A 26,780-nucleotide genomic window follows, 5' to 3' on the forward strand; every position below is an offset into this window, starting at 1 on the left:
AGTGGCCAATTAATTGCCACGCATTAGCTACCCGCAGCTGCCAACCTGATGGGTGACCTTTCAGATTTCCCTCCTGAACCCACCTCCACAGGTCTCATAAGATTCCACCTATAGAATCAGACAGCATGGAAAATGGCTGTTCAGCTCTATGAATGAGCGATCCAATTAGTCCCTGCAAATGTTTCCCTTTTCAGGTGCATTTAAATGTCAAAGGTAAAGGGGCGCGACAAATCTGTATTAAAGTAAGTAAAGCTGACTCCTAGATGTATTCATGGAGAAAGTCTTGAACTTGGAGAGTGCACGGGAGCAATGGTAAATGATGATGATGTAAACCAGAGTGACAGAGACATGATAAGCCCAGTAGATGGAGACAAATGCAACGTCAAGAAGCAGTGCCTGTTCAGGAAGAAGAAAATAGAAAGGTAAAGAGAGAGTGTCATTGGACATGTCAGAGACCGCTGGAAGGTAAGGGAAGTGGACCGTGATGGCAATATCACCCAACAGGAAGAAAACTAAAATAACACAAGGGCTTTGCCACAGTCTACCAGCTCAGAATAATTAAAAAAGAGGCTTGAAAGACTTGCATTTACATAGTGCTTCTCATGGTCACCGGACATCTCAAAGTGCTTTACAGCCAATGCAATACTTTTGAAGTGAATTCACTGCTGTAGGGTAGGAGACGTGGCAGCCAATTTGCACACAGCAAGCTCCATGATAGCGAAGAGATAATCTGTTTTTCTGATGTTAATTGAGGGATAAATAGTGCCCAGGACACTGGGGGATCTCCCCAATTCTTCAAAATAGTGCCATGGGATCTAGCAGGCAGCTGGGACTTTGGTTACATGTCTCACCCAAAAAGATAGCACCCCTGACAGAGCAGCAGTCCCTCTGTACTGCAATGGAGCATCAGCCTTGATTGGAAGGACAGAATGCTTTATGTAGTGATTATGGTGGAGATGTGAAAACAGGAAAGTTATTGTTTTGTGGGATTTCAGCCAAGCCAATATAAAAGTGGATTGCTCAATTGACTAAGAGTTGGAATTGGGAAATGTAATACATGATTGCTTCATTGTTTCAATGCATCATAGAAGCCACAAGAAGCATCTCTCAGCTCCGAAAGCGTACAGAAAATAGAACTCGTGATACCCTTGGGTAATTGCAATTATAGTACGATTAAGTTCCAAATGATTTGGGATTCAATGCTGCTGAAAGCCAAACATTTTAAACAGGCCAACTACAAGGGCACAAGGATAGGACTAGAAACAGAGAGGGACATTATTTATTTAGGCCTCAGTTCACAGCACACAGCAAAAGGCACCAGATTCAAATACACGGCCCTAAGTGGATCAATATAAACAGAAATAAAAAGCAAAAATAAGCCACATCAAAAAGAAAGAAAGAAAGGTGAGAGGTTTCCTTGGGAACAATAGAAGACACTTTAGAGACATAAGGTTGATCAGATGGACAAAGAAAGTGAATGTGGCTGAAGATGCCAACATAAGAAGCTCTTCCAGCACCAGAGCACCAAGGAGTTAGTCAATTAGATTCCAATGAGGAATCTAATTGAAGTCGAGCAGTTAGCTAATACACTTACATAATTACCTCCATAAAGCATTCACAAGAGAAGACTGTAGCAATATGCCCTCTATTGATGGAAGTAAGCCATACAAACATACGAAATAGAAGCAGAGATAGGCCATTTGCCCCCTTGAGCCAGCTACAACATTCATGGCTGATCTGTTTGTGTTGCGTTCCATGTTCCCATCTACCCCCAATAATCTTTGATTCCCTTGCCTAACAAGAAACTATCTACCCCCACTTTAAAAATATTCAATGACCCTGCTTCCACTGCCCTCTGAGGCAGAGAGTTCCAAAGTCACACAGCCCTCTGAGAGTCCCCTCGTTCTGGACTTACCCACAAGAGGGAACATCTTTTCCACATCCATCTTTTAAGATTGCTCAAGATCTTACATACTTCAATCAAGTCACCCCTCACTCTTCTCAAAGTCCAGTGGAAACAAGCCCAGTCTGTCCAATCTTTCCTCATAAGAAAACTCACTCATTCCAGGTATCAATCTAGCAAACCTCCTCTGAACCGCCTCCAATGCATTTACATCCTTCCATAAACAAGGAGACCAAAACTGCACACTGTATTCGAGGTGCAGTCTCACTAATGCTCTGTATAACTGAGGCATAACATCTTTACCTTTATGTTCAATTCCCCTTGTAATAAGGAATTACATTCCACTAGCCTTCTTGATCACATGCTGTACCTGCATACTAACTTTTTGTGACTTATGCACTAGAACACCTAGATCCCTCTGCACCTCTGAATTTTGCAGCCGTTCTCCATTGAAGTAATACTCTTGCTTTTTTATTCTTCCTGCCAAAGTGAACAACTTCATATCTTCCCACATTATACCTCATCCACAAATTTTTGCCTACTCACTCAACCTATCTATATGTCTGCAAATTCCTATGTCTTCTTCACAACATACTTTCCTACCTATCTTTGTGTCATCTGCAAATTCAGCTACCATGGCTTCACACTCCTCATCTAAGTCATTGATGTAAATTATAAAAAATTGAGGCCCCAGCACAGACCCCTGCACTCTGCACTTGTCACATCCTGCCAATCTGACAAAGATCCATTTATGCATACTCTCTGTTTTCTGCCAGCCAGCCAATCTTTTATCCAGGCTAATACATTACCCCCTACACCACGAGCTTTTATTTTCCGCAATAACCTTTGATGTGACATCTTATCAAATGCTTTCTGGAAATCCAAGCACAGTATGTCTTCAGGGTCCTCTTTATCCACAACACATCCCACTCCTTCAAAGAACTCCAATAAATTGGTTAAACGTGGTTTCCCTTTCACAAAACCATATTGACTCTTTCCAATTACCTTGAGTTTTTCTAAGCACCCAGCTATAACTTCTTTAATGATCAACTCTCACACCTTTCCCATGACATATGTCAAGCTAACTGGCCTTTGGTTTCTTGTTTTCTGCCTCACTCCCTTCTTGAATAGAGGAGTTATATTTGCTAAGTTCCATCTGATGGAACCTTTCCAGAATCTAGCGAATTTTGGAAAATTAATGCCAGTGCACTGACTACCTCATTAGCCACTTCTTTTAAGACCCTAGGATGAAGTTCATCTGGACCTGGAGACTTGTCAGCCCCCAGCTCCATCAGTTTGCTCAGTACTGCTTCCCTAGTGCCTGTAATTTCACTAAGTTCTTCTCTCCCCTGCACCTCCTTATTTACAGCTATTACTGGAATTTTTTAATCCTCTACAGTGAAGACAGAAGCAAAATGTTTGTTCATTTCATCCACCATTTCCTTATCATCTACTATTAACTCCCCATTCACACTCTCTAGAGGAGCAACACTCACTTTACCTACTGTTTTCCTGTTTAAATACCTGTAGAAACTCTTGCTATCCGTTTCCACATTTCTAGCTAGCTTCCTCTCATACTCTAATTTCTTTCTCCTGATTAACACAAGTCACATGGATTCATAAATCTTAATATCGTCAAGACTGATCTTCCAGACGCAGTTAAGGGCCCCAAAGCAAAGGGATTCACAGGAAAAAGTGATATGAGTCCCAAGGTACGAGTACGGAGCAGCACATTGACGAATACCAATTTGAGGTAGTTGCTGAAAATTGGAACGTGCCATCAGAACAGAAAAAAAGCCAACATTATACTCAGGAATTCGGTAAATATAACAGAGGCTGAATCATTGGCTCGGCGAGTGGATTCAGGGCCTGCTCGCTGAGGCGGAAAATGACATGGGGTGACGCTGGGCATGTGTCCTGATGTCACCGCGCGTCATTTAGATTTTCAGTCCAGCAGGCGCGCACCGGAGTCGGCTGCGCGCCCGCTGACCTGTCAAAGGCCTATTAAGGCCACTAACTAATTAAAGCTATTGAGAAAGCTGCCCGTCCAACCTTAAGGTTGGGGGGTGGGGGGTGGCAGGCAAAGAGCCCAGGCGGCCTTCGCATTTTTCATGGAACCTCATCCACGGGCGGGATGAGGTTTCGTGAAGGGTTTGTAAATTAAATAAATTTTTCCATTAAAGTTCATTGACATGTGCCAGCTCATGTGACACTGTCACATGAGGGGACATGTCTTCAATTGTTTTTTTTCTTCATTAAAATTTTTAAAACTTAAAACTTATCTCCCTGAGGCACCTCTGTGCTCTTCCGTGTGCATGCGCGAAAGAGTGCACTCCCGACTCAGGGACCCCTCCCTGCCCGCACAGGGAGTGCACAGAACTTCCAGGCGCGTGTCATGCTGGGCGGGCCTTAGTTGGCCTGCCCACGTAAAATGGCGGCGCGGACCTGATCAGGGGTGCCGATCGAGTCTGCGCCTTCCCCCACACAATCCTCCTGACTGGGGCGGGTGGGGGGGGGGGGGGGGGGGTGGTGGGGGGATGGAATTCTCTCCCAAGAAACAACAATCACATCAATCTTTCACCAATAATTGGGGAATTAATGGATCAATTTTCAGCAAATACTATGAGGACTATCTGTGAGGTAACTATAAGTTAAAGAACAGCTAACATGGCTACAGAGCAGGAAGGCCCCATTGGATCAACTTCCTTGATTTTAAGAGGAAGTAACATTCTAAATGTACAATGGAAAGCCATACAATGTGGTCTTTCTAAACTTTCATGCAGCATTTTGAAGAAGTCCCTTAAAAGGGTTATGATTGAAACTGGAAGTAAGGGGTGAAACCTGGATGTGGTTAAGTAATTGACCTAAGGAAAGAAGGTAGCTGCTTGTTTTTTTTTATTCTTTTGTGGGATGTGGGCATCACTGGCAAGGCCAGCATTTGTTTCCCATCCCTAATTGCCCTTGAACTGGGTGACTTGCTTGGCCACTTCAGAGGGCAGCTAAGAGTGGGTCTGGAGTCACATGTAGGCCAGACCAGGTAAGGTCGGGAGATTCCCCTCACCCCCCCAAAAGGACATTCGCGAACTAGATGGGTTTTTACAACAATTAATGATAGCTGTCATAGTCACCATTACTGAGACCAGCTTAGAATCCAGATTCCTTAATTGAATTTAAATTCCACCCACTGCCATGGTGGGTTTTGAACCCAAATCCCAAGCATTAGCCTCTGCATTGCTAGTCCAGTGACATTACCACTAGACCGCCATCTTCCCTTGTTAGGGGCAGTGATGTCTGGGTTGAGGGAGGGGTTGGGGGGCAGGGGTGTGACATGGGAGATTTTGAGTAGAATCCTTCAGGGCACAGTGCTGATATCCCTTTTTCTCTTAAATTACATCAACATTTTAGATTCAGAAACCCAGTCCAAAATGATCACATTTGCAGATTGACACTTAATTGTGGGATGTGGGGAGCGAGTCACAAGAAGAACTACATTGAAAGTTAAATTAGAAATGTTGATAATTGGAAGATTGGAAGATGAAGTTCAACACAGGCTATTGGAAGGTAACCTGTAGTGGAAGGAAAAAGGAGTCACAATTGCACAATGGATGATGTAAAAATAGAGGGGGCTTGACAGAGTAGAGGCTGAAAGTATGTTTCCCCTCGTGTGGGAATCTAGAACTAGGGGGCACTGTTTCAAAATAAGTGGCCTCCCATCGAAGATGAAAATGTGGAGAAATTTCTTCTCTTGGGGGTCGTTAGTGTTTGCAATTCTCTTCCATAGAGACCAGTGGAAGCTGAGTCATTAAATATATTCAAGGCTGGGTTAAGCAGATTTTTGATTGACACAGGAGTTAAGGGTTATTGGGGGATGGGGTGGGGGGGGCGGTGGTGGGTGGGGTGCAGGGAGGGGTGGGTGGGGGCGCAGGTAGGAAAGTGGAGTTAAGTCCACAATCAGGGCAGACTTGGCAGAGGACACTTGATGGACTGAATGGCCTACTCCTGTTTCTATTTCTTATGCTCTTATAGACAAATATTTGCTTATATATGGCATCTTTCATAACTGCAGCAGGGAATGAAGCACCTTTGAAGTGTGGTCATGGTTCTAATGCAGGAAACATGGCAGATATTTTCCACACAGCAGGATTCCACAAAAACCAACCTGATAATGAGCAAGATAAGCAATTTTTTTGCGGGATTAATATTGGCCAGGATGTTGGGGATAATTCACTGCTGTTTTTCGTATAGCGCCATGGAATCTTTTATTTCTACCTGATAGGGCAGATGGGGCCTCATTTTAACATCTCATCCAAAAGAGAACACCCTTGATGATGCATCACTCCCTCAGTCCCTCATTGGTGTGTCAGCTTTTTTGAACTATTTGCTTAAGCCCTGGAAGAGGACTTGAAACCACAAAGATTCTGGGTCAGATTTTTGCAGAGTCAGGCCAACTACGGAGGCCTTTAAAAATAGCAGGCAGGACCCAATTGTGCGACTCCTGCCCCCATTCTCCATGCCAACATGGCATAAAGGTGCGAGCCCATAGATATCTGGCCATTAGTTTCTGTTGATACAGTTCCAAGATGGCTTCATTATGAATGCTTGGTTGAGCTCCAGAATTCACCAGTGGGTTAGCTTAGCAGGAGTCTGTTTTCACAGGCTGAACTGGACTGTTTGCTTTGATTGATTGACATCTTTATGTGGTTATAAAAAGTTATTCTTTCTTTGATCTGTTTTTTTTTCAATGCCCGTATGTTTATTTGGACAGGATTAAGAGATGTGAAAGGAGGTAAAACTTCCATTATTGAAACAATGAGTGTCTCTATCTGATTGAGACTTTTACAAGATTGTAAGAGGAGCAGCTTTTTTCAAAGAACATTTTTGAATGGGTGTTTTTTTCAGCGTATTTCAAGATCTGCCATTGTTGAATATGCGTCATTGATTCCATACTGCATAATGGGTGGGTGAGCATGAAGGATGCGGGGGGGAAATGGTAAGGAATGAAGGTGGCATAGGGAGCATGAAGGGGACATGAAGGAATTGAGGTGGCACGGGGAGTCGGTGGGCAGTGAGGGGGTGAGGGCTCGGGGGTCTAATAGCATTTAATACAACTGAGGTGAAGTCCCAGGGAATGAAGGTGGGCCTTCGCACCAACTTGCCTTGGCACTCGTGCCCCACTACGGCCACACCTGAACTGCTTCCGGGTGTCGGCAGGCCCAGCTTGATCCTGTCCCTGCCTCCCTGGGGTGAAAATTGGGTGAGTGGGTGATACATTTACATGGAGACAGGCCTGCCAAGTCGGGAAATTTCCCGACTCGAGCTTCCCACCTCGATGGCAGAATTCCGGCCCTCTGACTGAGAGGCAAGAGAGCTATCAACTGAGCCGTGGCTGACGTCCTTCAGGGAGAAGGAAGGTCAAGTAGGAAGGAAACAGATTTAGTGCTTAACATGTCAGATCATTATGGGGAAGCAATGATAAAGCAGGCAGCATAATAACGCTGTTAGATCAGTTGAGTTGAAGTTAGAAGGTCACATGATTAAAACCGCTTGAATCACTATGACATAAGGGAAATGGTCAAACCATGGAGTGGGTGCAGAAAAAAATCAACAAGGAAGGTTCCCCTGAAGTCATTGGGCTGACCCATAATGAAAGACTGGAGTAAGCCTTGGAAGGAACAATGTTGTTAAAATGTAAAAGGCATTGAAGCGCAAGATAGATGAGAATTATCTGGAGCAACATTTTAAAGTGAGTCAAGACACTGGAACAATGGGCCATAAGTGAAAGGACAATGGAGGACAGATATCAGGAAGGTCCTTGCCATGTAAAGAGAGATTAACACTTGGAATATTTAGGTGATGAGATGGAGGGACTGCAGGTACTGTTTTTTTTGGATTGGGCTAAGATTGGCTAACTGGACAGAGAAACTAAAGAGATAAAAATTGAATGACACAACACATATCAGTCACACAATTTTGCTGAAAAAAGAGATGCTGTTGAAGCTTTATGCCTTGCATTCAGCGGGGCAGAATTACAAGAATATCAAATCTCAAAGGGAACAACAATTTATACTGCATGGGAAGACAGTGCTGATTGGTGGGCAAATGGAATCTGATTGGTAGAGATGTTGCCATGGAAAATACACCAGGGAACAGTTAACTGCCAAGATTTTGTTTAATTGAAAAAGGTGCAAATCATGGACACATTCTTTCTGTTTGCAAAGGACAGGGCCCTGTGTGTGAATATAGGTGGCTTCTAGCATATATTCACATGCAGGGCCCTGTCCTTTACAAACAAAAAGAATATGTCCATGCATTGCACCTTTTTCAAGTAAACAAAATCTGGTGGGACAGCCATTCCCTGGATCATTCCCCATGGCAATGCCTTGAGGAATCAGATTTGACTTGCCAACCAATCAGCACCCTCTTCCCATGCAGCATTAATTGTTGTTTCCTTTGAGATTTGGTATTCTTGTGATTCTGTCCTGATGAGTGCAAGAAAAAGAGCTTTGACAGCAATACTCACAGTTCTATACTACCAAGAGACTGTTTACATAATTTTCTGCATAAACTGAAAAAATGCTGTATTGGTTGAAGTGATGCTACTGCAGTCCTTCAAAGAAGAGGTGGTTAGACCTGTGCTGAACTAAAGTCATTGTGCTACGCACAACATGCTCCGCATGCTGCTATATTTTTAAAAATCCTCAAACATGATGAGCAGAACCAGCCCACCAGTTTAATCAACAGCATCAACTGATCTGAATGAATGAAGGATTAGCAAAACAGGCATTGAGTTTGAAAATATTGCCAACCTGATATAGTAATAAGTACATTCAGTCCTTCCAAAACATCCATCTGTTGGAAGCGCCTTCGAGTGATCAGGGAATAAACCTTGCCTTGTCCACTCCGGTCCAGTAACCAGAGCCCATTCTCCGTGCCCACTAGCAGATTGACACCTGAAAAATCAAAAGAAGTTTAGGGGAACAAGGAATAACTGCAGCATTTACCTTGTGGGTTTTCATACATTAAGATCTAGAACACATTAGGCTGCTTGAATGGAAAGCGATTACCCATTCAGTTAACCGGTAGGACAAAAGAGTTTGCCATCTTCCCATCCTTGGTTGTAAAACAGAAAGAACTTGCATTTATATTCCATCAATAAGTCCTTGCAATATCTGAAAGTTATTCATATGCATAACATTTGAAGTGATATTATAAGGGCACATGTGGCAGCCAATCTGCAGACAGCGGGCTCCCGCAAACAGCGAATGAGCTAAATGTCCAATCTTGGTGATTTGGTTGAGGAAGGGATAGTGACCAAGTTATGATGGAGACCTTCTTACTCTTCTTCAAATCATGCAGGGATTATTTGTTACATCCACACCAGGTGCGGCGGGTGAGACTCTGGTTGGACATCACTTAGGGCAGAATCTTCTGTTCAGTGTGAAGGGGTGGGCCCCACTCGCCGACGCATAAAGTGACGTGCGGTGAAGTCGCACCGGAGTCGGCTGCGCACCCGCCGAACTGTCAAAGGCCTGTTAAGGCCATTAATAAACTAATTAAGCTATTTGACAGGGCTGCCCGTCCAACCTTAAGGTTGGCGGGCAGTAGAAGAGCTGAGGCGGCCTTCGCATTTTTCATAAAACCTCATCCATGTATGGGATGAGGTTTCATGAAGGGTTTATTAATTAAATAAAAATGACATTGGGACACTCGCCTGCTGTCATCTTGTGCGATTCTACGCCCGATTGGGTCAGGTGCGTGCCTGCCCGTGGGTCCATAAAATTCTGCCCCATGTGTGTGTTGGTATCTGTATCGGTCTCTGACGGGTTTAGAAACTGCTTGAGTTTTGAATTTAGGATGTTGTCTGAACCCTTGAGTCTTGATACAGCCTCAATCAACACCTGATCGTTGGTGAAATAATCGTTACGGAATAGCACAGAAAATTCATAGAACCATAGAAACTTACAGCACAGAAAATGGCCACGCAGCCCATCGGGCCAGTGCTGGCTCTTTGAAAGAGTAGATACGCTCAGCCACATCAACCACCCCCCCCGCCCCCTCCACCCCACCCCCCACCCCCCCCAACCCACCCACCCACCCCCCCCAACCGGCTGCCACCTGCCGTTTGCCCATCCCCAAGTACCTGGCCAACTTCTTTTGAAATTCTTTATGGAATCAGGTTCTGCCACCTTTTCAGGTAGCGTGTTTCAAATCCTCACAATTCTCCGAGCAAATTTCTTTTTCTCTCGCCTCACTGGATCATCTGCCAACGATTTAAAATTTATGACCTTTGGTTCTTGACCTACTCGCCAGAGTAAATCGATCACACAAAAAGGCCCAAAGCTTTAATATGAAGTAAGGTAAAAGTGATGAGCTTGTCACTTTAAGGCCACTCGGAGCCCCACCAAATCCATGGAGGCCAGGATTGGCATTCCAGTTTTTTTGGTCTGTTTGTAGCTGATTTGCACTGTATGAATTTAGTATGGCTTGAGATTTGGAAGGCCTGGTGGATTCATTTAAAATCAGAATACCAAGATCTGGATCTGTCAGTATCAGTAACATCAGTTATATAAAAGTTAATAGGGACGTCAATTTATTTCACAGATTCGGAAAGCAAATGTTATATTTGCCTTTGTTACAAAGGGATTGGAGTATAAGGGTCAAGAAATCTTACAATTACAAAGGCTGTTTGCGAGACTGCTTCTAGAGTACTGTGTACAGTTTTGGTCTCCTTACTAAGGATATACTTGCACTAGAGGAGCGCACTAAAGATTTACTAGGTTGATTCTTGAGATGAGAGGATTGTCCACAGAGTGACCTACATTCCCTAGAGTTTAGAAGAATTAGAGGTGATCTCATTGAAACAGAAAATTTTTGAATGGCTTGACAGGGTGGACACTGGAGAGTCAAGAGCATGGGGTCACAACCTCAGGATAAGGGGTCAGTCATTTAGGACTGGGATAAGGAGAGCTTTCTTTACTCAGAGGGTTGTGATTCTTTGGAATCCTCCATGATGGAGTACATTCAAGACAGAAATCAACAGATTTTTTGATAGTAAGCGAATTGAGGAATATGGTGATAGTGTGAGAAGGTGCAGTTAAGGTGGAAGATTAATCATGATCTTGGTGAATGGTGGAACAGGCTCGAGAGATCGAATGGCCTACTCCTGCTCCTATTTCTAGGCTCTAATTATTGTACCTATGCAACCCACTAAGATAAACAAAAGATAGCCGTTGTATAAGATTATTTGCAATGACATTAATGCACTTCATTTTACATTTAAATGCACACACACATAGACATGCACACACACACGCATGTAAATACCATATTATTTCCAAATTTACGAGGGGTTCAGATGAAGCTAATCTCAAGAAACTGGCTGGTGAGTCAGGAATTAAAGGGCAAATGGCCATAATCAAACGTACAAGTATCATTTTGATGCAGAATGTTGTCTGGACACAGAAGATCGGATAGTAACTCTCTTAAACCCATTCATATACAGAGTTAAAATCAGGCCTGGAATGTCCCGACCAGAAATTATGGGGGGTTGGGGAGGGGAAATAAAATTCAAAGCAGTTTTTGAAGGGAATGTTAAAATGATTCATGAAAGGAATTTTAAAAGAGTATGGGAAGCACAATGAAATTTATCGCTCTTTTGGTTAATTAGTCCAGACACAAGTGGAATAATTCCCCTTTGGAACAGTAAGATTCTATGATTCTATGAATAACTGTAAGTGGAGCATTCCTGAAAGTCTGGAGCTGTCCAATGCCTGGTCTAGACTTGTTCCCCAAGCGATTCTGGCTCCAAGAGCTTCTCTTTGTTAAGACTGTCACATTGGGGAGCTCAGAGAATGTAGAAAGCACCAGGTCAGCTGCAAAAGCAATAGGGCCTGGTCGAATTTACATAATTATGCAAGTACAAAACAGATTCCAAATGCATGGCCTCCAGGCGATACCAAAATGATGGGGTGATTCTACGGGAATTGATTCCATTCTGCCGTGCAATAGAAATTAAGCCCTCAGCTTCTAGGGTGAACGGCCCTTACGCTAATAACACCTTGAGTTCATATAGAGCCTTCAAAGTAACAAAATGACCCAAGGTCTTCCACAAACATGTAGTAAGACAAAAGTTGACACTGAATAAAGGAAGTAGACAGTAGAACAGCTGACCGAATATTTCATCAATGAGGAAGGTTTTCAGGAGTGTCTTTAAAAAGAGGAGAGAGGAGGAATGGTGAAGAGATTTAGGGAGGGAATTCCAAAGCTTTAATTGGGCCTAAAAAGCTAAAGGCATGGTCACCAATAATGGAGGGGGGAGGAAGTGGGGAATGGACAAAAGGCCAGAGTTTGAAGAACGTAGAGATCTCTGAAGGCTGTGGGGTTGGAGGAGATTACAGAGATTGGGAGGGCTGAAGCCATGGAGACATTGGGAAGAAAGAATGAGTATTTTAAAATGAGACTTTATGAACTGGGAAGCAAAGTAGGTCAGGGAACACAGGGGTGATAGGTAAAGGGGACTTGACATGAGATAGGAGACTCAAAATTTGTCACTGGACACATTTTGGTATATTGGGTGGAAATCTCCACTGGTAAACTTTGGGCTCTGGGAATGTTCCTTCAGTTGTCTGCCAATGAAGAGTGCCCAACACGCCAAAGATGCCTGAGAGGCTGGTGGAGGTGCCTGAGCCACAGGGAGATGTTAGACTTCTCCCCTTCATGAGGGAACTGCATTGAAAAACGTTGCTCTTTCTCATTGCTTCAGGCCTTAGTTTTCAGAACACCTCACAACTGCCTGGAGTGTGCCCCCTTTGCTGACCAAACACTGATTCCTACTGAAGACCTGGCTTGTGAGAGCTCCAGCAAGCAGAGTGCTTTCCTCCCCTGCCTTCCCTTCCCAATGATGGCCCACGTTTCAACTGGGCAAAGGCTCTATCTGAAACAGCCAATGCAGGTCAATATAAAGATAAGCCCCATGCTCCAATTCTTGGCTATCCTGATAAACTCTTCCCAAAGTTAAAGTGGGATGATTCCAGAATGGTCACAGATTTTTTAGGTCCAAGTTCTAGAGCACAGCTGAATGTTCTTCAGTGACTCCTCTCTTTAAAATCAATATTCGATTCATTTAAGAACCATGGTTTCCAATCTAAGTCCTCTTGGGTTAAAAGCAGGATATGAAAGTTGAAAATGTGCTAAATATCACCAGGTGAAATAAAACTGTGAAGCCAGCCATGGTAGTTTTAAATAGAGCACGGAAAAGGTGACATTTCTCTGAAGCTGGGACACCTCAATGATGAGTTATACTGCATTCAGGTGTAGGTTCCTGTACAATGCGGCCAATAACTCTGTTACTTTGAGCAGCGCACAGGCTCAGCTGTCAAGGTCTGTCTACACAGGCACATGGAACTCCTCCGAGCTGTTCCAGCTGCTGTTGGTGTTAGCTTGTCCTGACGTAAACATTAGCGAAGCAGCTCCGAAGAATTACCTGGCCCAGGGATCTCCGCTTGTGCGGAGAAACTGGAAGATCAGCTGCGCATCTACTGGTGAATGTCAGAGACTAGCATGGTCAGGTTGCACTATCAGGGCCCAGGCTGAGTTATGAAAGCACCTAAAAGAGCGGGGGAGATTTCCCAGGTGTCCTGCCCAATATTTCTCCCTCAGTCAACATCACTACAAACAGAATATCAGGTCATTATCACATTGCTGCTTGTGAAACTTGTGTGCAAAAACCTTTAGGACCTGTATTTCTTACATTACAATAGTTACTTCAAAAGTACTAAATTGGCTGTAAAGTATTTTGGCATATCCTGAGATCATGAGACACACCATTTTAGGGAGACCAAAACCATTGCTTTCAGTTCCCTCTCTAAGCTCCATTCCCTTGCCACCAATGGCATCCATTTCCCTACAACTATCTGAGGCTGAATCAACTGTTCATATCTGACTCTGACCCATATCTGTGGCATCACTAAGAGGAATCGGGGGGTAGGAAGGCCCGCCCACTGAGAGCTGCCACCCAATCAGAAGCCGCCAGCTCTTTTGCTCAGCAGCGCCACTGGGGAGTTGGTGCCTGCTGCGGGGTTACAACCATCAGAGGCCCGGGATCGCGGAATGACACAGGCCAGAGTTAAGTGATGGCAGGAGGGGCTCCTTGGGGTGGGGTTAGTTGGGTTGGCAGCAAGGACAGGGGTGGCCTTGAGTGCCTCTGAATGTGAATTCCACCCTGGGAGACCACAAGCAACACACACAGGTTTGCTCGTTGTGCTCCACGTGTGGTGACAGGCCTGCCTGCTGCCGGGTTAGTACGAGTGTCGGTGGGTGGAGGCCCTTAAGTTGGCATTAATTGCCTCAATTGGCAGTGGGGTGGGAAGGCCATGCACAGGCCTCCCCGCTACAGACTTAATCGGGGTGCAGGCGGGAAGGTGACAGTGTCCCCACCTGCCATTATTCCACCCAATTAAATGCTCTTCCCACCTCCAAACTCAACATGAGATAGGGTATAAAATGCTACCCAAAGACCCTGCCAAGGGAAGATTATAGATAGGTTAAGTGAGTGGGCAAACATATGGTGGATGGACTGTAATGGAGGAAAGTGTGAGATTGCCCACTTTGGTGGGAAGAATAGAAAAGCAGAATAATATTTAAATGTAGAGAGACTGCAGAATGCTGCAGTAGAGAGGGATTTGGGTGTCCTTGGATATGAACCACAAAAGATTAACATGTAGATACAGCAAGTAATAAGTGAAGAGGGCATTTCAGTAGAGCACATCCTCCACCATGCTTTGTTAACTCAATGTTATTAAATTGCGTATCACTATAACTACAACGTTGAAAAATAAATATTTTTATTAAGAGCTTCCACCTCACTGAGAAGCCTTCAGGCCAATCTAATCCAACAACCTGCTCTGAAAACTCTGTTCACACTTTGACAGCTGCAACAAATTGCACCATAGCAACTGAGGCAATTCAAGATGAGATGGTAGTGTAGTAGTAATGTCACTGGACTAGTAATCCAGAGACCCAGGCTAATGTTCTGGGGTCATAGCTTTGAATCCCACTATTGTGGCTGGCGAAATTTGAATTCAGTTAATAAATCTGGAAATTAAAGCTAGTCTCAGTAATGGGGACCATGAAACTGAACGATAAAAAACCCATCTGGTTCACAAATGCACTTAGGGAGGGAAATCTATCATTCTTACCCGGTCTGGCCTACATGTGACCCCAGATCTACAGCAATGTGATTGACTTTTAACTGCCCTCTGAAATGGACAATTAGGGACGGGCAACAAATACGACTCCCACACTCCATGAAATAATAAAGCAAAAAAAAAAATTCTAACACAATGAACAACATTCTTAATAAAATAACCCTCAACATTCTAAAAAAAAACCTCAATTCATCCCATCTCCCCATGTTAACGGATTCTTTAAAAAAAATCAAGGATCCGGATCCTCATCTTCGCCAAAAACCCTTCAGCCATATCCTACCTGTGTACCAAGTTTCGTTGAAATCTGTCCGTTATATTTTAAGATATATTGTTTGTAGACAGACAGACTAATAAACAGGGGTGAAAACATCACCTCCACCCACCTTCAGTGCCAGAGGTGATTAGGAAGGCAATTGGAATACTGGCCTTTGTTACAAGGCAGATGGAGTATAAAAGTAGGCTAGTATTGCTACAACTGTACAGGGCATTGGTGCGACTGCACCTTGAGTAACGCATACAGTTTTGGTCTCCTTATTTAAGGAGGGATATACTCACATTGGAGGCAGTTCAGAGAAGGTTCACATGACTGATTCCTGGGTTGAAGGGACCATCTTATGAGGAAAGATTGAACAGGTTAGGCCTAAGCTCATTGGAGTTTACAAGAATGAGGGATGATCTTATTGAACCATATCAGCTTCTGAGGGGGTTTGACAGGGTAGTTGCTGAGAGGATGTTTCCCCTTGTATTGGAATCTAGAATCGGGGGGCTCAGTTTAAAAATGAGGGGTCTTAAAAACAAGGAGGAATTTCTTCTCTGAGAGTTTGTTCATCTTTGGAATTCTATAATCCAGAGATCAGTGGAGGCTGGCTCACTGAATACATGCAAGTTAGACAGATTTTTGACCTACAAGGGAGTCGAAGGTTCTCGGGGCGGTGGGGGAGTGGGGGAGACAGGAAGGAGTTAAGGCCACAAGCAGATCAACCAAGATCTTATTGAATAGCAGAGCAGGCTCAAGGGGCCAAACAGCCTACTCCTGCTATTCCTTATGTTCTTATGCAAATGCACTATATCAATAAAAGCTGTTGTTACGTATAATGCAAGTTCTTGTTCTCCTTCTCGCTTTAACCTTGTGGTTTGACTCTTCACCTATTTTATCAGGATGAAGTCAAGCCCATTCCAACCACCCCTGTCAGCAATAAATAATGACATTGGCTGCACGCAGAATGACTTGTCCCAAGTTAAGAACAATCTCAGCCACCTCTTACCCCATAGAGCAGCGCATAATATCTCGGCGTTAAATTTCTTCTTGTACTTGCGGATTTCTGGAGTATCGCTCTGTGGTCGTATATTTGTCGGGTTGACATTTACCACTGACCCCTTTCTCGCATTGTCTCGCCGCAGTGGCTCGGGTTTGCTGCCTGCTGAATAGGGGGGGAAAGACGAGACACAGCAATGGGGATTAAAAGTTTTATTCACTGAGACCGAGTCACGTCCAACCGATGGGAGGGGGCTCATTTCTGAACTGCTCTCACGTACCGAGTGCCCCCGGAGAACTGGAAGGGGAGATCTGCAGGAGCCTGGGGTCGATGAACGGCGTGAAGGACGAGGAAGACGAGGAGCTACATTTTGGATGTGGACTTTCAGCCGACGGACTCTGAAAAATAAGAGCAAATAAAACTTGAAGCCGTGCCCTTATAAAGGAATTGCACTGTGGTGACCCTCGTCCCCCCCACCCGGTCTCCCAGGTGCTGTCGGCATACAACAATAACTTGCATTCACAAAGCACCTTCCTTCGACACAGCAAAAACGCGCCGAGGCACTTCACAGGGTTTAAAACCTGTTTCGACACCGGGCCACATAAGGAGAAATTAAGAAACGCGACCAAAAGCTTTGACAGAGAGGTAGATTTTAAGGACCACCTTAAAAGAGGAGAGAGAGACAGAGAGAGAGAGAGAGGCAGAGAGATTAATAGCGGGTAGTCCATAGCTGAAGGCGTGATTGAAATCAGGGTTGTACAAGAGGCCAGAATTGGAGGAGTGCAGAGAACTCGGAGGGTTGTAGGCAATGTTCCCTCCAATTTCATTTTGTTGTGCATGGTCTGTTAATTTCAATGAGCGGTACTTTTACATTTTTTTTTGAGTGGCTGGGCAGGCACATAGTCTTTAATGGGACAACTTGAGAGCGCCTCATGTGGTACCTTCAGGGTCGCTTCGCTTCAGCACACCTGAGGGAACATTGGTTGCCATGCTGGAGGAGGTTACAGCTCAGCAACTGTCAAGTGTGGCAAACATCACAAGCCTTGCATTCTTTCGAAAGACACCTTCAATTGGTTGTGGTCATTGCAGTGAGTTTCAAAAATTCCCAACAATCACAGAACAACGCAGAGTCCCCTGTTTTCAGCCCCGAGGCTTATATGTATTAATGCTGGGGTGTGCTTCCACAGGGAGTAATAAACCTCCAGGTTCCTGCTCAAGCAGCCATTGTTCATGCGAGTCGGTGAACTATTCAACTAAGTAAGGGGTTGAATCACACCTTTTCTCATCTGGCATTCATTAAAAAAGACCATGAGAGAGAGGAAGACTAGCTAACCAGTCTACTTCGCCTCGTCTATTCAGAAGGTCTTGGAAGAATCAACTTCACTGTAGCATCCCTATTTTCCTTAAATCATTCCTGGACTTTCGCTTCCACTGTTGTAGCTGGAGGCCCATTCAAAATTCCAGGAAAGGGACAGGGGGATGGGAGCAGACCAGATGGGCCCACTCATGGGCAGAGTTTTACTGCCCTGTTTCGGCAGGGATGGGGCCACAAGATGCGGTGGGCCGTTATAAATCCCATCGACGACAGAGCGGGAACATAAAATCCCGCTGTCGTTACATTCTGCCCATGGGCTTAGGGAAGTGTTGCTAACTCTGCTTAGATGTATTTTTGGAGGTTTCGCCTGATGAGCCACCCCTTCTCCCCCACTGCCCCCTGCCCCCCCCAACTTTGAACTTCCTATCCACACACAGGCATCATTGGTCCATCCTCGAGACACGCTGCGTTCACACGACAAATTGTGAAGGGAACAAGCTCTTTGTTACCCAATTGGATTAATCCAGATATTTGGTAATATAGTCCTGTTCTCCAATTGTTTTTAACCAGTAAAGGGGAATGTTCAGAAAATAAAGATAAAAAAAAGCACAATTTTATTTAATATCTCCAAGGTTTTTTTTTTCTCCTGAGTTTCTTGCTGCAGTGTTCTGCAGATGAATTTTCAATTACTGGAGATTCCAGGCAGGGTGACCAACAGATCTGTATTTTGAGGGATTGTCCCTTAGTTTGACTGCTTGTCCCACGTTCCTTATTTCTAGGACTGTCTGTGGGAGACTGAGAGTGGGAGTCTCCTATTGCCTTTGCCTCTTTGTTTTTATAAACATGAATCCACCCTGCTCTTAGGTCACCCCCTTCCTTGTAATCGCACCCTACACTCTTATAATCACACAACACCCATCCTAACTCTTACAGTCACCAGACCCCCAAATCCCCCACTCCTGGTTCCACCCACAAAGTGGTCCTTATTTCATTTCGTAAGAACTGTTCACCCTGACTCCAGGATAACCCAGGAGCATTGACACCTCTATTTTAGGCCCAGAGATCTTGACAGCCCAGTGGAGGTCAGCTAATATAGAGCAAGTCCGGAACCTTCTCATCTGTGGTGACCCCACTCCAGATCAGCAAGCCAGCAGGAGGGGAAGTTGTGGCTTTGTGGAAGAACAGGATTACTGGCTCAAAATGTATTCAGAAAGCTCTGGATGCAGGTATTCAGGTGCATTGCATTAGAAAATACAAAAGACTGCATAAAAGAAACTGGATAATTGGAGAGACCTTTGTATAATTTATCCCAATTCTGAATTTATCACTCTAACCAAACACTTACTGTGTAGTTCCCTTTGTTGCAACAGGGAATGCTGCATTCCCAAAAGGCTGAAAGAATGGAATACATTACTGTAAGTTCTATTGTACAGGCCCCAATTTTTTGCTTGTGCTCTTTACCTAACTGTAGGGGAGGGATAGACAGCAGAGCAATGCTTTAGGCGTTTTAACAGAATGGCAATCATACAAAGAGTGGAGCAACTTACAAACATTACAAATAAAAGCTGCTTAAAATCTTGCCTTCTCAAGGGCAGCTTGGGATGGGCAACAAAGGCTGACCTTGTCAGCAATGCTCAGATTCCATGAAAGAATTCAAATAAAATCCAGACAGGTAAATTGTTTTAGACTAAATAGACAAAAGTAATTTTTGAAAATTTGTCTGCCGTTTATCTGGTGGCAGGGAAACCTGCCTTTCGTACAATTAAATGTCATTTTGCATAAGCTACCGCTTGCATTACAAGTTAGGGAGGAACTCCCTTCAATTTTTGTCTAGCACCAGTAGCCAATATCACACAGGGCAGTTGTATCGCTCTTTGTAAAACATGCCTGGTTAGCTGCAGTCTTGTGAAGTGGCTGAGGGGTCTGTTCCGATCCCTGCTGATTAGCCGAGGTGTTTGGAGAGTGGCTTTGCTGAAGGAGGTCTGGGAGGTCCTGAGTCACACTGGGGTCACCTGCACATTCTTGCTGTCTGCTACACTTCTGCCCTGCTACATTCTGTTCAGAAATAACACACACGTTAACGAGGGAGAAAAAAAAACTTGAGCGGCGATTGACGCCTGGCACATTCAATTTGACCATCATGCAGTGCGTTACAAGCAGTGTTGTAGCTGACCACACTCCTGGTAATGGGACCCTTTCCTTCTTCTTTAACAGGCTTCAAACCCACCCAATGTGCCCAAACAAATGTTTACAGCTGGAAAAACTGGCTTGTTCTCAGTTTTATTCTCTCCCTTGTCTAGGCTTAGAGGAGAGGCTGGGTTCTGTTGAATTTGGGTCACAAGGTTTGCTCTTCTTGGAGTGTTGTTCAATGTTTCCTCATGTTATTTGCACAGGGCAGTTGAACATAAAGACTTGCATTGATACAGCGACCTCAGGATATCCCGAAATGCTTTATAGGCAATGAAGCACCTTTGCATTGTCGTCACTCTTGTGACGTGGAGACTGCGGCAGCCAAATTGTGGACAGCAAAATCGCAAAACAAAAACAAACAACCAGATAATCTGCTTTAATGGTGTTGGTTGAGGGATAAATATAAGCCAGGACACCATCACTGGGGAATCCCTATGCTCGTCTTCAAACAGTGCCCTGGCATCTTCCACAACCTCCTGAGAAGGCAGGCAGGGCATCAGTTTAACTCCCCATCCAAAAGATGGCACCTCTTCCTCTTTTACTGGTTGGTGAGGGGATCAAAGGTTACGGGGAGAAGGCGGGAGAATGGGGTTGAGAAACTTATCAGCCATGATTGAATGGCGGAGCAGACTCGATGGGCCGAATGACCTAATTTCTGTTCCTATGTCTTATGGTCTCCTGGATTGTCAGGTCTCTTTTTTAATGGGCCTTGAACCTGTGACCTTCAGACCCTTTTGAAAGTTATTACTGAATCTGCTTCCTCCCCCCTTTCAGGCAGTGCGTTATATAACTGCTGCTTTAAAACAAATTCCTCATCTCCCTTCAGGTTCTTCTGTCAATTTTCTTAAACTAGTACTCTGATTAGTGAATCTCCTACCAGTACAAACAGATTTAAATAAGATCTAAAGTCACATTACTTAGTGTAGGAATTCAGTCTTGACTAACAGAACTTTCATCGTCAAATCATTTGTGCCAAGGTTACATTGTCAGGTAAAGGGATGTCTCCAAATTAATTATTCAAGCTGATAATGAGACACTGACATTTACAGATATCTGTAAACTGTTCATTTTATGTCATTAAAGATTTGATATTTGATTTTAGAACGTCAGGGGGTGCGTCCTTTGATCATATCTTAAACTTCCACTTCCTCCATTACTGGCACACTGTGGTTACAGCGGTTACAGGCTATGCTACAGCAACTCAGCAAGACTTATCTGACAGCATCTCTGCAAACCATGGCCTCTTCCACCTAGATGAGGGCAGCAGATTAATGGAAACGCCATCACCTTCAATCTGCCAGGTCAAGCCTGTGTTTGACTGTAAATTTCTGCTCGCTTCACTATCGCTGGATCAAAATTCTTGCACTCCCTACCTAACCGAGTTGTGGGAGTACCTCTACCACACGGCCTCCTGCAGTTCAAGAAAAAGGGCATCACTATCATCTCAAGGATACCCATGGATGGGCAAAAAGTGCCAGCAACTCTGGAAAATAATTTCACATCTCAGCTAAACATCTCAATACTTTAACTATTATTTTATTCAAATCGATATAAGTCGGCCGTAGGTCAGTGGTAGCACTCTTGCCTCAGAGTGGGAAGGATGTGGCCTCCAGTCCCACTCCAGAGGATTGTGCTATGTAATCTGAACTGACACTTCAAGTACTATTGAGGGAGTGTTGCATTGCTGGATGTGCTGCCCTTCCAATGAGATACTAAACCGTGGGCCTGGCTGTCCTCTCATGAATGTAAAAGGTCTCATGGAGCTATTTTAAAGATGGGCAGGAAACAACATTGTCACACTGCTGTTTGAGAGCGCTTGCTGTGTACACATTGGCTGTCCCCATTTCCTACATTGCAAAAGTGACTACATTTATTTAACTGTAAAGGGTTTTGGGATATCCTGAAGTCTTGAAAGGAGCTGTATAAATGCAATTTTTTTTTCTTAAAGTCAATAATTCCTCCTGCCTTTCAGATTTTGTGACCCTTAACATTTTAATGCCTGCATTTCAGGTTTTAAAAGACAAGCTGTAAAAATTGCCTGCACTCCCCTATCTCAACTTTCATAATTCAAGGTCTTTACCTCAAACTGTGAAGGTCTGTCACTTTTACATGATTCCCGTAAAAACTAGGATTAATGGCTTATTTATGTTTTAGTATCACTTCCTGCAGCAAGTCTACAGGACTTACTGTAACTTCAGAACTTCTACTTTAGTCCCAGACTTTGGGAAGTTGACACCTCATTTACTTCAGTGCATTGCCTGCCTGTGTAAGCAATGCCTCCACTAGGGTTGCCAACCATCCTGGAGTTTCCTGGAGTCTCCAGGAATTGGAGATTAATCTCCATAGGAAAACCCAAGAGAAAAGGCATAGGGACATTAAAAAAATCAGTTTTTCTTTTGACAATTTGGAGGGCCAGTGGCAGGCATGCAGAAGTTTGGGACTATTAAAGGCGGATAGTCAAACAATGAAACCAACAGGAATACATGCAACCAATGGTTTTATTTTATTCATTCTTGGGATGTAAGCATTGCTGCCATTGCCCGTGAACTGGTGGTGAGACGCCTACAGCTGAAGTGGCTTGTTAGGTCATTTCAGAGGGCAGTTAAGAGTTAACCACATTGCTGTGGGTCTGGAGTCAGATGTAGGAAAGCAGATTTCCTCCCCTGAAGGGCATTGGTGAACCAGATGGGCTTTTATATCAGTCTGGTAGGTGCATAATCATTATTAATTAAGAACTAGCATCGAATTTCAATCCCCACCCCACCACCCCCTTCCACAGTGGAATTTGAACTCACTTCTCTGGATCACTCATCAGGGCTTCTGGACTATTAGTACAGCAACACTACCACGGTGCTATTGTCCTGTCAACATTGGTAACCCAAGTCTCCAGTCTACTGTGGAGGGCAGTTTGGTAACTACAGATCTGGTCTGCTGCGTATGCACACTTGTTCTAAATTGTTTTCCAGTGGCGGCACTATACACAGTTAAGATTGTTCAGCTGGAAAGCAAATCACTGCATTTCAATTAAAAGGCAGGCTGTGAGCCTTCAAAAGGATGCGGAGACAGATTTGTGCATCAAAACTCAATCACTTATGTTGAAATATCTCATTGGCTTGTAGCAATTAAGACATGTCCAAAAGCTTTCTTTGCATTAGTCTCTTTCCCCTCCCCCCACCTTGAAAGCAAATGCAATAACAGAAGGAGGAGCATGAACAGTGTGAGAATCAAACATCCTGCTCCCATAAACTCTGAACCCATTCAAGAAAATAAGAAGCTACAAATATTAAATAAAAACAGAAAATACTGTTCCAAAGAAGTCATCTTGGTCTCAACGTTAGCTATATTTCTCTCTCCACAGATGCTGCAAGACCTGCAGAGTTTTTCCAGTGCTTCCTGTTTTAACTTCAGATCTCCATCATCTGCAGTATTTTGCTTTTGTTTAAGCTATGAATATTGGTCAGGAGACCAATGAAAGAGCTTACATTATTATAACACCTTTTACGGTCTCCAGATGACTGTTGTAACTTGGAAAACTTGCCTGCCAATTTGAGCAGGGTGAGGTCTCGCAAACAGTAATGCGACAATGACCAGACAATCAGTTTTGCTTTAAATGACATTGTTTGATTGATTGATAGCTATTGGTCAAAAAAAAAATCTTCAAATTGGTGCCATGGGATCTTTGATGCTCAGCAGATAGGGCCTCAGTTTAATATCTAAACAGAAAGACAGCACAATACTCTATCAGCAATGGGCTATGTCTGCCAATCTTTAGAACCAGGAACCTGAGTCAGAGGCAAGATTGCTATCATTGGGCAAAGGGTAATGAAAGTCTGGATTTCCACTGAAGTTGGACTGATGTAGATTTGTAGGGATTAGAATTTAACTAGTGCATGCAAGAGCACTTTTCTGGCCTGCTTGGGGTGAGCTGTCATAGCTGTCAGCAACATAAAAACCCTGGATCTGAAATTCATTGTGCCCATTTTATGGGTGCGAGACAGATGTCACAGTGCCCAATATGGTGTATGCTATAAACATGCACATTCTCGGCCACAAATGCACATGCTGTTGAAGGCTCCATTATAGGTGTCAATGGCTCATTCCTGATACAGGTGTCAGACTCTTTGATATGGGAATGGGGGCCCACTACCAGTTTTAAGACTTCTCCTGAAACTTGACTGTCCAAGTCAGTGCAGAGCAACTGCGACCCTCTTTACAGTGGGCATTGGAGCTGAGGGCACAAAACTGGCCACAACTCAGCACAGGTTGGCAATCTCACTGGTATTGACTCAAGAATGGAACATCCTACACGGTCGGACCAGGAGGAGGCTCGTGCTGAGACATGGCACTGAGGGAGGGCTGCCAATTCCAGCTGGACACATTCTTGGAGGTGTCATCACATAACCTTTGGCCACCAATCACCCAGTCAAATAGTGCCTCCTGCCCCATCTCCTACACTTATGTAATGAGATGAATGCACAAATGAAAAAGAGCACAGAATACAATGATTTTTCTTCTCAGTTTGCTCGCAGCAGTGTCCAGGAGGTTCACCTTCAGTTCCTGGATGCTCCCAAACAATCCTGGAGGTCTGGCAAACACTACATAGAGGAAGTGTGGAGGGCACTGTTTGCTGCACCAACCTTACATACTCAGATTCTTGAAGAAACCACAAAATGGAGAAGCATTGCTTTCACCAGCATCGGCACTCTTAACCCTCTTGAGCACAGATCGGTCAAAAATATAAAATTAAATATATGCATTAATTGTGAGGAAAAGAAGCATGCACAGAAACAAGAGAAGCTAAACTACTCTTGCTGTTAAAGCTTGCCAGTCTGTGGGGTTCCCCCCAATCACATTGCCACCCTGTGGCTGTGACTATATTGTCGTCGTAATTTTTATCTGATCAGACAAATCATTTAATGAAGGAGGTCACATCAGTGAGTTCCTTTTCTTTGTATTAGACGGAGACAAGATAATACCTTTTCTTCATTCAAGGTGCTGTGTGGCTGCAACTCGATACCATCTGGAATATTTGTGCTTGCACATTCCGTCTCTCCATTACTTAGCTTGGCTGGTTGCCTGTGGAAAGAGAAAAGGCGAAACAGTCTTAAAATAAGCTTCAGGAAGTTGCAGTTTTCTCATGGCTAGACAACCATAGAGAGACAGCAGTAACGACAGCCAATCTGTAAACTCTCGTTTGTTATGTGTTCACTGTGCAAGGTCGAGGTGCTATGGATTAAGTCATAGAACAGGCAGATCTGTTTGAACTTTACCAGGAGGAGAACTGTAGCTGAGGCAATTGTTGGTTTCTAGCTGTGACAGCTGTCAGCACACAAGAGTTCCCGCTGATTTACAGAGACCATTGTGTCTTTTCAGGGATGATTGGATAAATGTGTGAGACAGAGTAAGAAACAGGACAACGGGTTCAGCATGAGGCAAACAAACAAGCCCAGATATGATGAGTCAAATGGCCTCCTTCAGTGCTGAAAACCTAACAAGTCATAGAATCCTACAGCAAAGGAGGGGGCTATTTGGCCCATTGGAAGAGGTAGCCAATCCCACTCTCCTGCTCTTCCTCTGTCGTCCGCCCGTTTTGAGTATGCATCCAATTTGCTTTTGTAACTTGCTATCCAACCTGATTCCGTCACACTTTCCAGGCAGTTCATTCCCAATATGAGCAACCAGGGTTTCCCCCAAAGTGTTCCCTGAAAACCAACTTCAAACTTTTCTAGACGTTGCCTCGCAGCTTCCAAATCACACGTGCCTAATGACATTTGCATCAAATAATCTCACTATCAATGTCGTAAGATAATTATTAACAATACATTGAATTGAACAATATCTCTCCTTTCATGTCAAGCCCCACAAGTCATGCCACCTGTTTACTTGGTCCGCACTGCAGTTCTCAAAGAGTTAATTGGTGAAGAGATTCCTCCGGCAGTGCAATTATTTGCTTGACTGTGGAGAAAGTTCAAATTTAAAGGTTTGTCTTGGTTTAATAAAATTGCCCCTTAAAGCCAACATAGAGTCTCCGCAGGGATTCATCAAATCTCCAAGCAGAGGGGACTTGTTAAGCACTTACATGGAATACAAGTTAAAAAAAAACGACAGCTTTAAAAAAAAATGTTTTTAGATCCACATCATTAAACTTACTTAGTGGGGGGAAAAATATAATCTGATGTAAAATTAAATCTAATGGGAACTGTAATTTTTTTTCTCGCTAAAGGTCACTGTAGCTCATGCTAATGGTCATAAACTGCAGGATCTGACAAATAATATCGCAGTAAAACTCAGATAACGCTTATTTTTTTTCTCTAAAAAAAAAGCACTACAGCTTAATCATCCACGGTCTGCCAAAGCCTAAAATTACAACTCGCACTTACTTCCTGGACTGCTAATGCAGTGGTGGGCATCAGTGCTGGGATTTGTCATAATGAAGTCATATGGTTTGCTGTCTAAGCTCAGTCTATCTCTCTATCCTCCAGTATGACTGTTGACAAGGTGTATGTTTAATTCAGACTGGAGTGGGGTGGGAGGAGGGGGAATCTTGCGTCCAATTTGTACGTCTTCGCATCTGTATGATAAAATTTTCACTAATGAGCCTCCTTAATGTGTTTGGGTTGATAGAGCTCTATTCCAATTCCCAGTTTGTCTAGAGTTAGGCAATTTTCAGGGTGGAACTGCATGGGGATGACAATGTGCCTCAGAATCTCCTGGTCTAAGAGGGGCTGGAGTCACTAACCAATGATCGTAAGGTGGACCATGGAGCCAGACAGCGCAGGAAGAGACCTTACAGCCCATTCTGCCTGTGCTGGCTCCTTTGAAGGATCAATCTGATTAGACGCACTCCCCTTGCTCTTTTGCCAAACCCCTGCAATTTTTTCCTGTTGGGTGAGATCACTTCTAGTAGCGTG

The 26,780-nt window shown here is 44.0% G+C and overlaps 1 protein-coding gene across 7 annotated transcripts in view; it reads right to left on the minus strand.

The window, feature by feature from the left end:
- si:zfos-2326c3.2 (mitogen-activated protein kinase kinase kinase kinase 4) overlaps window positions 1-26,780 on the minus strand; it is a 280,244-nt gene that overhangs the window by 43,952 nt on the left and 209,512 nt on the right. For 5 of the 7 annotated variants that reach the window (XM_041195370.1, XM_041195369.1, XM_041195367.1 and 2 more), the window contains 5 exons: window positions 24,846-24,945; window positions 19,567-19,734; window positions 16,645-16,762; window positions 16,374-16,529; window positions 8,710-8,853 (listed from right to left, as the gene is read on the minus strand). In XM_041195370.1, the coding sequence (XP_041051304.1) occupies window positions 8,710-8,853; window positions 16,374-16,529; window positions 16,645-16,762; window positions 19,567-19,734; window positions 24,846-24,945 (686 nt within the window). The remainder of the gene's footprint in view (window positions 1-8,709; window positions 8,854-16,373; window positions 16,530-16,644; window positions 16,763-19,566; window positions 19,735-24,845; window positions 24,946-26,780) is intronic. The other 2 variants (XM_041195368.1, XM_041195371.1) reach the window with 2 other exon arrangements.

The sequence above is a fragment of the Carcharodon carcharias genome, chromosome 9, assembly GCF_017639515.1.
Source record: "Carcharodon carcharias isolate sCarCar2 chromosome 9, sCarCar2.pri, whole genome shotgun sequence".
Classification (NCBI taxonomy): Eukaryota; Metazoa; Chordata; class Chondrichthyes; order Lamniformes; family Lamnidae; genus Carcharodon; species Carcharodon carcharias.